The sequence below is a fragment of the Monopterus albus genome, unplaced genomic scaffold (genome assembly GCF_001952655.1).
Source record: "Monopterus albus unplaced genomic scaffold, M_albus_1.0 scaffold61.1, whole genome shotgun sequence".
NCBI lineage: Eukaryota > Metazoa > Chordata > Actinopteri > Synbranchiformes > Synbranchidae > Monopterus > Monopterus albus.
The window spans coordinates 1,242,337-1,255,929 of NW_018127941.1; the positions used below are offsets into that span (position 1 = coordinate 1,242,337).

Consider the following 13,593-nt stretch of genomic DNA (forward strand, 5'->3'; position numbering starts at 1 on the left):
GAGTATAAATAAGGAGTGACAAAGGAGGCGCAGCTGAAGAGTGTCAGGAAAATCAGGGCAGGTGTGTCTAATCAAGAGAATCAGTGTCAGGAAGCAGACTAGGGCGAAAAAGAGAGAAGAGAGGAAGGTGCAGCCGGGCAAACCTGACAGGTTGTAGTTGTACTCATTCCTAGGAACATTTGCACAATCATTGTAGTTGATTAGCAAGATTTCAATACTGATTACAATTTATATACAATATATATTTTTACACTGATGTGTCACTAACAGCACTTTGTGATATTTCTTGTGTTCCTAGAAAAGCCTTTCATTGACATAAAAGAGCCGTGGATAAAAGTCTTGGAGGTAAATGTGGGAGATCAAAAGCCTACACAGATCTCTGTCAAGTACTCAGCCTACCCTGAGCCCAGCTTTAAATGGTATGTTCAGAAAAACTTATAGAATAAGTAATATTAGAAGCAAACTATATAGAACTTCAGCAACATGTCAACAGGTTTCTGGGGCTGAAGAATCAAAATCCTCTTACATTCATGTTTTGAATGACTTAGTAGCATTACTCTCTTCTGTCTGCCCAGGTTAAAAAATGGCCTACCACTCAGGGATGACTACAGAATAAAACAGAGGAGTGATGCTCTCATTATCCGTGGAGTCACAGAAATGGATGCAGGGAACTACACAATAGTCTTGAGCAATAAGAATACTAAAGAAGAGCAGACACGCTCCTTCCAGTTGCTGGTCAATGGCATGTATTCTCTCTTCTTTCACTTCTTCATTTGTTCTTGAGCTGCCCAATGCTGTTGGTCAGGAGACAGTGGTGATAACTCTTGATGTCTTCTTCCACAGTTCCTCCTCATATCATTGAAAAGGAGGTTGTTGTGCACACTGATGTCTATCCATATGGCAGCAGCCCCACACTGAGGTGCACTGCTCGTGGATTTCCCATACCTACGCTCATCCACTGGCAGTGGATGTCAAAAGAGGACTGTCCAGATGCCTTTCGGTAAGTTACCTCATCTCCAGGGTATGTGTGAGAGACAGTGAACATGGTGGGAGGACTTCCTTCTGTGTACACATGTGGTGATCACATGCTTCTCGGTCACTGGTTGTCAACAGGTTGTTGATTTAGAGGAGGAATGACTGCTTTCGTGATGTTGACAAAACCAAGAACAGAGACAATGAGAGCACACTCTGACCCGATAAAGATCAGCGGATGCGATTCCTGCTCTTCACAATGTCCATTTTTTTGAAGGACATTAATTATTTTGACTCAGTGTGTTTTGCTAATTTTGGACAATCAGAGCTTTTTTACTACAAGCTCTTTGGCTCTAGATCAGCTGCTGAAGATAGCAGCTCTGTGTGTGTGTGATATATTGTACAGACACCAGCTTTTTGCAGCTATACAACAGCCTCTTCAGGTATACAGTGATCTGAAGAGTGTTGATAGAAAGGAGGAGGCTGCTTTATTTCACCAGCAGGTTCCTTACCTTTTGCCTGTGCTACATTTCCTGTTGAGCACTCTATGTATACTTTCCCCCTCATTATCATGTACCTGATTTTACAGTTGCATTTCACACCATACTCAGTTTTCCTTTATTTCTTATGGTCATTTTGATAATTAAAAATATATTACATAATTCAAAAAATAAAGACAAATAAAACTCCTTTCATTTTCCCAAAGGAAGCAAATGAAAAACAAGTACGCAGCTATAATTCTGAAAGTCATAGTGCTCGACCTGTGTGTCATTTGTCTGAGATAATAAGGATTTTGTGCAATAAAGTGAAAGGGAAACATCCTTCTTTAAACAGTATCTTAGCAAGATATTTTACTTTAAGCTGGTTCCTGCTCATTTTTGTCCAACAGGTCAGGGCTGAAAAAGTCTGAGACACAGCTGGTGACGTGTACAGGTTGGAGAGATATCAGCAACGGCTCCAGTCACAACCCTGTGGAACAAATTCTGACTGACATTGATCATGCCCAGAAGGTAAATCATTTCTCATCACCTCATACCCCCTGCGGTCAGCCACCATAAGAATCTTGTCAGATAAATTGTGGATGTTACATTGTGTATCTGTCAAGGTGAAATGATTAACAAAACAAATGTGTTTACATAGAAAATCGTGGGCTTGTTGAAGATTAAGAAAGCTGAGGCTCATGCCCTCTACCGATGCACAGCTGCCAACAAAGTAGCAGAGGATTCACGCATCATCTTTTTCCATGTCACACGTGAGTACTGTGCTTTATCCTTTTTTTGCCTGTTTCCTCTTTCTGTGATCAGTATTCATTGTATCTGTTGTCATTTTTACATGTGTGTCCATCTCCGTTAGGTGGCCTTGAGGTCAGCATCTCACCATCCAGTGAACCCTTAGAAGAGGACCATGTGGTTATGAGGTGCAAGGCAGACAACCTCATTTATGACAACCTTGCCTGGTTCCGTGTGGCCAACATCTCAGAGTCAGTTCAGGTGGCGTTGGTGCAGCCCTGTCGCTCCCTGACGCTGCAGCAGAAGCCCCTGTCGCAGGCCGTGCTGTCCACCTCGCAGGGCACCAATGTAACCTTGGAGCTGCTACTGCCAAATGCGTCTCGTCACGATGAGGGTCTATATGCTTGTCAAGTGGAAAACATCAAGACTAGGGAGAGAACCTGTCTGCTACGCCGTCTTTCTCTCAGAGGTTAGAAAATCTTGCCTTACCTTTTCACTTGTTTGGTTGAAAATATTGTGTCATAATTTCTTTATAAAAGACATAAATGTGCCTGGTTTGTATCTTGCAGGAAAGTTTGAGAGACACTCTACTGTTAGTCAGAAAATTCTTGAAACTTTAACTGAATCTTTCAGATAGTTTGAGTGGGTACCTGTTCACGTGTTTTTAAAAACTGGCACTTACAATTTCGATGGGTTTGAAATTAATTCCATTTCATTCTGATTTTAGGTCTTGAGGCTGCAAGGATCCTTAATAATTTTACTGACCAAAAAGTTAACACGAGTGCAACGATAAGTCTCCTCTGTGATGCTGCTGGGACACCAACCCCAACAGTGGTGTGGACCAAAAACAACCGCACTCTGGTGGAGGGCTCCGGTGAGGCATCCATGGCTGTTTAAAGAAAACAGTCCCATTTCATGAGCTGGCACTGCTATTAAAGACACTATGCTTTGCTTTCAGGCGTGATTCTGAGCCAGCATAACCATGTTTTGACCATTCAGCGTGTGAAGAAGGAGGACAGCGGCCTGTATACCTGCACTGTGTGTAACAGCTTCGGCTGCGACACCTCACAGACCTTCTTGACTGCTGAAGGTCAGTCCCTGCTTGAACAGGAGCCATGCTAATTGTAACTGAAATAAAGTAGCAGGTAATGATGTAATATTTCCTGTTTGCTGATAGTATGGATTAGAAGACAATGGGCCCTTGGGCACAGATATGTAAAGGCCCCCACCCCTTCTATATTGGTGCAAGACCCCTAGACTGAAAGAGACTGTGGATCATGTTGTTTGTAGTCTTTGTAGTTAGTAGTTTTGTGTCTCTTTCAACTTGTTTAGCATTTTTTTGTAGTCACTTAGTGTCTGTAGTTATTTTGTGTCACTTTTGTCTATTTTTAGTTTTTGTATCTTTTTGTAGTTGTGCATCTTTTTGGAGTTTTTCTGCCACTTTGGTGTTGTTTTATGTCTTTTTGTCGTCATTTAGAGTCCCTTCGTTGTTGCCTTGCGTCCTTTGTAATAGTTTTGTATCACTTTGTTGTTTTGTGTGTCGTTGTCGTCATTTAGAGTCCCTTCGTTGTTGTCTTGTGTCCTTTGTAGTAGTTTTATAGCACTTTGAAGTTGGTTTGTGTCTCTTTGATGTCATTTTTAGTGTGTTTGTTGTCATTTTGTATCCTTTTGTTCTTTGTTCTGCCCTTTGTAGGAGTTTAGTGTGTTTTTATATTTAAAATAGAGGTTCTGACCTCTGCTCAGTAGGCTGGTTCAGTAATACATCCATGGCTAATAAAAAAAGAACATATTGTTCATAGTTCTTGCAAAAGAGTTCAGCCTTAACCTCTGGCAATACTCACAATACTCACAAACACCATGTATTTATGTGTTTCCTCAAGGTTTCACCAATTCAGATCCCACATACAACATTTTTGATATCAAAGAGTAATAATAACTCTGCTTCCACATGACAGGAAGTTGGCCCAGTTAGCACACATCCTCCTGGTAGCTTCTAAATTCAAAACAATGCAGGACAAAGGGAGAGGTCAGCCCCACACCTTCTCCAGCCTCTGCTCTCCTCTCCAAACTTTTCTGTCCTGAACACAAAGACAGAGCAACAAACAAACAAATGCACTAACTGGAACCAGGGCCTACGTGACCTGGTCCCCGCCAGCAGAATATAGAGCCAGTCACAGTAGCTCCCAGCTTTTCTCAGATGTCAGCTCTGCTAACGAGAGAGGGTAACACTAAACAAGAAATCTTTGTTATACAGAGCGTGGACAGCAAGCTGTTTAAATCTAGGAGACCTTATGAAAATGACTGGGTTAGGTATAGTGGTTTAACATTGTATATTGTATTATATTTAATTAACAATATTTACGAGACCAGATGTCTGATTGTCTTACAGATCAGTGACACAATGCCTGAGTCACATGGGCAGAAATGCTGTCTTTGTGATTCAACTATTTTATTTCACAAAAAGGGAAAAACGAATTTGGGATGGAAAAAGTTGCAGTAAAACCTTCTCTGCAGCTAAAAGAAAGAATACATGACCCCTGCTCTGTACATTCCCTAAGCTGAATTGTAGCGGAGAGAAACGGTTCATTATAGCATGTAGTTACACACTACTTAGTCCCTGATAGGCCTTTTCCAAGTTGTTTTTGGCAGTTGTTGTTCGTGCTGACTCCTGACCATTTGTTATGACTAGATAATTTATCAGTTTGCTTACAGACCAGATTCCAACCATTTCCTTCCTCCAACTCAAACACAGACATGCATATACACATGCATATATGCCAAAGACAATGACAAACCTGTCTGGACTTTACGCAACACTGTCAATGTACGTCACTGAAATTATACTTGACATCTGTAACTGTCTCATGTTTTTCACTGAAAATTGGTCTCATATTTGTCATTTATGATCTGTTCTTTGACACCTTTAGTCATGTCAATACTCCTGCAACTTATATTATTGTGCTTTTTTTCTAGGTGCAGAGGAAAAGACTAATGTGGAATTGATTGTTCCTATTGGATCAGTGGTCATCGCCATGTTTTTCTGGTTACTCATCGTCTTTGTCATCCGTGGAAGAAAGAGGGTAAGAACTTCTTCATTCTCTTCCTCCTTTTACCACATTTTTCCTTCCTTGGATTTCCTCTCCATTTACACATAGGGGAGCTGATAATGGGTACAAATATTAGCAGTTAAAACAGCCACACACATGCACAAGCACACACACACACACACTGTGTGGGTGTAATACTGATTAGAAGTGACTGGTCTGGTCCTCAGTGGCTGCTCTCCTTTGTATCCAGGAACAACATGGACACTCACTGCTCCCATAAGTCACGTAGGCCTGCAACAGACATGGGGCCCCTTTCACTGGAGGGGCACCAGAGTCACTAGACAACTACGGTTCTATTGTAGAGTGAATTGAGACAAATGGTGGCTCATTAATTTACACTTTGCATGTCTGTCATATTGTCTCTCATATTTCTCACTTTCACTGCTTCAGCCAAACGGCGGGGATTTGAAGACAGGTTACTTGTCCATGATCCTGGACTCAGAGGACATGCCCATGGACGAGCAGTGTGAAAGGCTCACCTATGATGCTAACAAATGGGAGTTTCCTCGGGACAGGCTGAAGCTAGGTGAGACTGATTCAATACTGAATAATGAAATACTGATTCAATCCAGAGAACACTGTAGGCAGTAAAGTGGCATAGTGAATAAGGAGACAGTTCAACTGCACCGCTGAAGAGTCACCGGGCAAAACCCCAAATCTCAAAATTAAAGTCTACGAGTAATACATTATCACATCAAATTATGCAAAAAAGTTCAGCATTATGTTTTATTTGTGATAAGTTATAAAAATAATTTTCAGCCATTCTAGGGGAGCAGCCCTAATTATGGCCATGGCCTGACAGCTGGTTGGTCCATCAAATATCTCAACAACTTGCTGAACAAAGATGGTAAAAATGGTAAATATTAGCTAATAATCAGCATGTTAGCATTGTGTTTGTATGCATTTTACCATGCTGACATTAGTACGTATATAGCACAAGGCCTCAGCCTCACAGGGATGCTTGCTTGGCTATAGTCTTGCTCCATTGTTTCCTTAAAATGTTAAGAACACATATCCTTGTTTAACAACTGTTAAAAGAGACATTTCAAGGTGAGATAGAAGAAAAATACGAAAGAATTACTACAGTGATTCCAATCTTGTAACTTCTGTGGTTACCGGGGGGTGTACAGTGAGATTGCTAAGTAGCTTTGCTAATTAGAAAAATTAGAAATAATTATTTGGTAAGAAAGAAGACCTGGATATTGTTTAGGACCCATTAATATTATTCCCCTCTAACACCTCACTATGGACATGGGAGTGTTTAGCTTGCAAGTGAGCAAATCACATGAAAAAGAAAGCTAAAACAGATAAATGGTTTAAATATCCAACTTCTGCCACTCCAAGCAATAATAATAATGCAAATACAAACCTGACGCTCCTGAGTTTTATTATCTGCTATTTCAAATTTTGACTGTGTAGCTGTATCCACTATATCTTGCCCTCAGTTCCCTTAATTGCATCCACATTTCCCTCACTTGTGCCTTTTCCTTGCATCTTAGTTCTGCCCAAGTAAGATGCAAGGAAAAGAGGTGAGGAGAGAGGAATCGAGGTATGTTTTTTAAAAACACAAGAACTGAAGCTTCCAGTCATTAACTGGTTTCTATAAAAAACTTCTGTGAAAGATGATCTTGTGGATTCTTGATCATGGCTCCTCCAGACAGCCTCCTCCCTCCTCTCTCCTCTATCCACACTCCATGAAGAAAGAATAAGAGCTTTGGGACCAGCTTCAAGACTGAACAGAATTCAGATTTACTCATGGATGCAGTTAAGGGAAAAACAAAATTTTATGTCAGTCAACTCAGGAGTTGTCGAGATATTTCAGTCTAGACCAATTTGGTGGACAGGTCACTTTAATATCAAACATAAATAGACAATAGTGTTGTTCTGATGCATTTAATTGGAAATGTTTTCATTGAAGGTGAACCACTGGGACGAGGAGCATTTGGTCAGGTGGTAGAAGCAGCTGCCTTTGGCATCGAGAAAGCTGCCACATGCACTACTGTTGCAGTCAAGATGCTTAAGGGTTAGTGTTTCGTCCACCCTTCCTCTTCATGCACACACATAGAAACAGATTTTATGCATAATAACAAGACATAGACAGGTACATTTATCTCATTATGCCACAGAGGGAGCCACATCCAGTGAGTACCGTGCTTTGATGTCAGAGCTGAAAATCCTCATCCATATTGGACATCATCTCAATGTGGTGAACCTGCTGGGAGCCTGTACAAAGCCTGGTGGTAAGTCACTGCACAGAGCCCAAAGCTGCTCTGTCCACCTATTTACTTTGTCCTCAGCATGCAGCATTCCTGAGCCATTTTCTTCTTTATGAGAGTGGATGTTGGAACGTAACAAACGCCCCCTGACTGTGTTGATGTCGGCTATTATTTCCTTTTCTCTAATATGCCTCACACTTTTCATTAAATCGGTTTCAGTGGTCCTGTAATGTGTAGTTATGAACTGTTATTCTGTCTTTGACACTTAAAATCTTTGCTGCTTCCCTGTCTCTACAGGGCCACTGATGGTGATTGTAGAGTACTGTAAACATGGAAACCTCTCCAGCTACCTGAAGAGCAAGCGTGGAGAGTACAGCCCCTACAAGGTAAATGAAGTGTCACCCACATACAGCTAATAAATGACAGCCAATCTTCTGATATGGTTACACTTAGCCCAGACTTCTGTACATAGTCACATCATTGACCACAGACCCTCATGCATTCCACTGCTGATTGTGTCTAATGTGGACAAAATAATACCTTCATCCAAATAAAATGTTACTAAGATTCTTTTTTTCCTCCCTCTTAAATGATTTCTGTGTTTGCGCATGGTCTCCAGAGGAAGCCAGTGGACAGTCAGAAGTGGGCATCTGCAGAGGAGGATGTGACCGAAGGGGATCTGGGTCTGGAGAAGATTGCCCAGCTGGACATATGCACAGGAACAGCTGTCTGTTGTGCAGCTGGAGACAAGGCTACAGGCAGCAACATGGACACTCAGCAAGGTGCCAAAGACAACTCAGTTATTGTTATTTCCCCCCCAGTTCAATACTTGATTGGTTCACATATATGATGTAAAATGCATCATGTGACTGCAGAGAGCTCAGACTATGACCATCTGACCATGGAGGACCTGATAAGCTACAGCTTCCAGGTGGCCAAAGGCATGGAGTTTCTGTCTTCTCGCAAGGTGAAACTACCATCATCTGGAAATCTGTGTGTGCATATAGTCATCAAATATTAGAGATAACAGTTACCCACTGATGCATAAGAATGTGAATTCCTGTTTCTACTTTCTTTGTTTTCTCTGTAGTGCATCCGTTAGAGATAACAGTTACCCACTGACGCATAAGAATGTGAATTCCTCTGTTTCTGCTTTCTTTGTTTTCTCTGTAGTGCATCCACAGAGACCTGGCAGCCAGAAACATCCTGCTTTCAGAGAACAATGTGGTGAAGATCTGTGACTTTGGCCTCGCTAGAGATGTCTACAAAGACCCCGATTATGTCCGCAAGGGAGATGTGAGTGCCCAGAAGTGATACTAATATTTTCTGTGAAGCAGATTCCTGCAGAATGAAACTTATGTAGTCATCATTGCAACAGGCACGTCTCCCTCTAAAGTGGATGGCTCCAGAGACCATCTTTGACCGGGTATACACTACACAGAGTGATGTTTGGTCATTTGGGGTTCTCCTCTGGGAGATCTTCTCCTTAGGTAAGCTTAGAGTTCATTAGTGCACATAATACTGAAAACACAATAACCTCTGTATACCATTAACAGCACCTCTGTCTGACTTTACTGCAGGAGCCTCTCCATATCCGGGCGTTTGCATTGATGAGTCTTTCTGCAGGAGGCTTAAAGAAGGCACCAGGATGAGACCCCCAGAATACGCCACCACTGAGATGTGAGCGGAAAGTTAATGTGACACAGTTAAGTGCACCATGGAAATTAAACAAACTACTGTCTTATTGGGCTCCAATGTATTTGTCTTCCTAGATACCAGACCATGTTGGACTGCTGGCTGGATCGTCCCACAGACAGGCCGACATTTGCAGAGCTGGTTGAACATCTGGGCAACCTGCTACAGGCCAGCGTCCAACAGGTTTGTGTGGGTCAAAAACAAATGTCTATAAATACCATCAGACTTGAGATGTTTTCACCATTACAGCTATAGTTTTCTAAAATAGTTTCCTTGGGAGAATCTCTGAATGCTTTTCTTCGGTTGTGCTATAATAATAATCAGTGAACCCTGCATATATGAGTAATACACAGCCAACTGCAAAACATTCACACCCATTGAGTGCTGCCAAGTCATTCTGGGTATAGGAAGTCTTTACTTCAAGTAGAAAAAACAGGTTGACTCAACCATGTTTCATCACCTGGTTGTGGCACAAGGAAAACCAGTTACTGGGATATGCAGCATTTAATATCACTGACTCATCTTTTTCAACAGTTGCTTTAATGTAAATTGATATTTCCACTCATGTATAGAATAAATCCATCCAGTAATTGATCCACTGTATGCTTGAAGTGATATTATCAGAGTGCTCTCGGTCTCCAGGATGGGAAGGACTACATCCCGCTGACAGCAGGAGAAGCAGAAGGCTCACCAGTGACCCCTGACCCCAGGAGCCCCTACATGAGGCCACAGAGCAGGGAAATCCTGGAAGCTCAGCTCCACTACGACAGCCCACCATCCCTTGGGTCAGCACAATGATCTTAGCTGTCACTCACCACTGAAGCTATTAATTCTAAAACTACTAGGTGGTGCAGATAAGTCATTCACTAACTTATTCATTATCTGTGCAGACTGTCCCAACAGAGCGAGTGCTGCGGTCAGCCCGTCAGTGTGAAGATGTTTGAGGACATCCCTGTAGCGCACAGCAGTGTCATGGTGCGCATCGGTGAAACCAAAAATACTGTACATACACCTCATTCCTGACTCAAACATATTCAGTGATTTTTATCGTACTTGGTATGATTCAGCTACATTTTGCCCCTGTTCCCTCAGTAATTTCCTTATTGATACACCACACACACTTTTTCCTTTTCTCTGACCTTTGTTAGAATCCACACAATAAATCTCAACTGACATTTTGAAAATAGAAAATATACTTAATTCACCACCATTCTTTCTAATACTTTTTAAAGGAAGTTTGTCATGTAGCCTAATATAAAAGACGGTATTACTGAAATCATGATCAAAGATGTTATGCTTGATATTAGATAATGCATAGAGATAATGAAGAGCTGAAATAATTAGCCAAGTACAAGAGAAAATTGAGCAGCAAATGATTTTCTGATAAGCATTTAAGCTTTTCAGTCATTTTTAAAGTTAAAATGCCAAACATTTCCTAGTTCCAGTCTCTCACTTGTCAGAATTGAACTTTATGTAATTGTAATCTGAATATCTTTGGGAATTGGACTGCTACTCTGACAAAAACATTTTGATGACATCACCTTGAACTTTAGGAAACTGTGATGGACAATTTATTATTTTCTTGCTTTTTATGAATAAAATGATTAGGCTCATAACGAAAACAGGGATTGCAGCTCTAATTTACAAACAAAGGTGAAAACCAAAGAATGTGAATGAGGCTTGGTGTTGCCCTGTCAAGTACCAACCACTGTTGTTCACTTCAATTGTTGTCACTTCTACAGGAGGGTCACCTAGACAGCAGTATGGGCTTCTCAGCAGAGGAGGTCAAGGGTTTGAACCAACAACTGCAAACTACACCAAACCTCAGGTGAGGACTCAGCATTACATTTTACTCATTATTGCTATAAATGCCTTGATTTTGAAGGTGTAAATCTGATATTCAGAGTCAGTTTTCAGGTTTATCATGGCTAATGTTCCGTTCCTGTTTCCTGTCTTTAGCCAACTGCTTCGCTGTAAAAGTAAAGAATCTCTGGCCTCAGAATCATCCAATCAAACAAGTGGATACCAGTCAGGATACCACTCTGATGACACAGACACCCCAATCTATGCTAACGAGGAGGCGATCATGAAGCACTGCATGCTGAAGAAGCCTCCACTGCCCAAGACGCCTGACGAGTTCAGCATGGAGATCCGCTACAGCACACCACCTGTCTGATACCAAACATCCCTCCCCAGTGACCCGAGTCTTCCCACTGTACAGTATTTGTTTGTTTAGTTTCCACAGTTTTTACACTTTAGGTGCACTGGGCCTCATTCACCAACATCTTCCTAGGTGTTTTCTTCAACTTCTTCATAGGTTGTTCTTAAGAAAGGTCCTAAGAAAAGTTGATGTCTGATTCATGAATGATCTTTTAAACCACAGAATTGTTTGCACCCGTGTTCTTTTATTGATGAAACCCATGTGTTTCTAAGTTGAAAACATGCCAGTCGTTCCTAATTAGCATAAGTTAATGCCCCACCAGTGCCCATAAAAGTGCATGAGACTGCAGGACTGTGTGCACACACCTCACACAGAAAGAGAAAAGAGATGTTGAGAAAGCCTGGAATGTTATAATGAAAATCTAAAGACAGTGGAGCAACAAAGTCCAAACCAAAGAAAAACTTGAGTTATGCCCAGAGTGATCTGTGCTGGAACAACGCATCACAGCCATACCTGGCTCTCTCGGGTGCCATCAGCTGAGCAGACCTCCATGCATGCGCCCAGGTCCCTTCATCTGCCCTGAGTCTGATCTCAGATGCGATACTGGACAAGCAAATACTTACACACTGGCCAAAATATCAGAGACGCTTAACAAAATCAAGAGAAATTAGAAAAAAAGACATGCATTTAAACATGCTGGGTTTTTAAGTAACGTGTTTCCTAATTCTAAGCTACAAACATTCACACTGTAAAAGTTCATTGTAAAACCTTAAAAACAAACTATTGCTTATTGTAGCATTTATTTTATTTTATCATAATGCTTTGTAAAATAAGGGGGAAAATAAACAATAATAAAAGTATTATTGCAACTCAAGTCTTATATTATGTAAGTGTAGGACTGAAGAAACCTTCACACACACACACACACACACACAAATGTGCAAAAGTGTGATCTTGAGAGTGAGTAGATTCTGTTTTTACCCAAGAACAAGTCCCAAATAAGAAAACATTGGAAAATGCCAGAATCTTTGTGAAAACTTAATAAGTGGATTTTAAAAACAAATTTGTTCTTAAGAACAGTTGGTGAGTGAGACCCAGTAACCCCTAATGAGGTAGAGATTTGCTGGCTGTGGTGTTGACATGATTTTACACAACTTAATAATTCAGAAGGGAAAAATAAAGGTTGTATGATAAGCTAGAAGTGCATCACTCCTTGGACAGCCAGAGGAAAGCTATCATGTTTACGCAGCTAGTCAAAGGTCTGGGCAGCCAAGACACACAGACTTCCTAAGGCAAAATCCACCCATTTCCTCCTTTGCAGGAAATGGCATCTGGAATTTTTAGATAATTGAATTGGCAAATGTTTTCTTTTTCTACTTTTATTATGTTTTTTGTTTTGTTGGCACAATGAAAGGCTAATAAGGAAACAGTTCTCTAGAAACATTTTTGACTGATCTGAGTGTCGTATTTGTACAGTTCCTTTATTCGTATATGTTACAGTATTTTATAAAAAATGTAATAACTTGCAATAAATGTAACTAGTTTTATAAAATAAAAATACAAATTAGGATTGTTCCTCTGTGTTGATTTTTGACATGGAAAGTAAAGTCTGATGTATTTGTCACTATTTGTTCATCTAAAACATCATCTGAGTACGTCATACACATCTCACTTCCTTTCTGTGTTTTACGCAAAGAAAATACCTTCTGGCCTTGGTCATTTATTGTGTGTGTGTGTGTGTGTGTGTGTGTGTGTGTGGTATATGAACAATGCCCTTCCAGTCTGGGGTATTTTTTTTAGCTGTAATTAGCCCACAATGCCCATAATAGCCTTGACAATGCCAGTGTTACAACAAAGTAAAAGGTACATTTGAAAAGCAGGCGTGAGATCATCCACACCACCTCTGCTCCTTGGCCTACAAGCTTAAAGATGTGTGGATGAACCGAAGGGAGGAGTGCATAAGAACTCAACATGTTTTGACTGTAATCAAAAACAAGAAATCTGGTTAATTTTAGCATAGTGGAGGAAATGGCTTGCAGTCTCTGAGGAGGGGAGATTTCCACACTTCAACACAGAACATGGGGGTTAAATATAGAAAGTCCATTTCATTACCACTGCAGGAGGCTGATCCAAGATCAAAAGCTTTCCGATGCATCCTCTGAATGAAGCTTGAGCTTGAGGAATAGCATGAATGGCAGATACAATATCAGTCT

The 13,593-nt window shown here is 40.9% G+C and overlaps 1 protein-coding gene across 2 annotated transcripts in view; it reads left to right on the forward strand.

Annotated features, from left to right (window-relative positions):
* The window catches only part of kdr (kinase insert domain receptor (a type III receptor tyrosine kinase)), an 18,071-nt gene extending 5,170 nt beyond the window's left edge, over nt 1-12,901 (forward strand). For both annotated transcript variants that reach the window (XM_020603373.1, XM_020603374.1), the window contains exons 8-30: nt 299-419; nt 576-742; nt 844-1,000; nt 1,862-1,982; nt 2,113-2,224; nt 2,326-2,670; nt 2,929-3,075; nt 3,160-3,291; nt 5,175-5,281; nt 5,699-5,834; nt 7,227-7,331; nt 7,435-7,548; nt 7,822-7,910; nt 8,144-8,306; nt 8,400-8,491; nt 8,698-8,820; nt 8,903-9,014; nt 9,105-9,204; nt 9,297-9,402; nt 9,862-10,004; nt 10,110-10,194; nt 10,962-11,047; nt 11,179-12,901. In XM_020603373.1, coding sequence (XP_020459029.1) covers nt 299-419; nt 576-742; nt 844-1,000; nt 1,862-1,982; nt 2,113-2,224; nt 2,326-2,670; nt 2,929-3,075; nt 3,160-3,291; nt 5,175-5,281; nt 5,699-5,834; nt 7,227-7,331; nt 7,435-7,548; nt 7,822-7,910; nt 8,144-8,306; nt 8,400-8,491; nt 8,698-8,820; nt 8,903-9,014; nt 9,105-9,204; nt 9,297-9,402; nt 9,862-10,004; nt 10,110-10,194; nt 10,962-11,047; nt 11,179-11,395 — 3,080 coding nt within the window. In that variant the 3' untranslated portion in view covers nt 11,396-12,901. The remainder of the gene's footprint in view (nt 1-298; nt 420-575; nt 743-843; nt 1,001-1,861; nt 1,983-2,112; nt 2,225-2,325; nt 2,671-2,928; nt 3,076-3,159; nt 3,292-5,174; nt 5,282-5,698; nt 5,835-7,226; nt 7,332-7,434; nt 7,549-7,821; nt 7,911-8,143; nt 8,307-8,399; nt 8,492-8,697; nt 8,821-8,902; nt 9,015-9,104; nt 9,205-9,296; nt 9,403-9,861; nt 10,005-10,109; nt 10,195-10,961; nt 11,048-11,178) is intronic.
* The last annotated feature ends 692 nt before the right edge of the window (nt 12,902-13,593 follow it).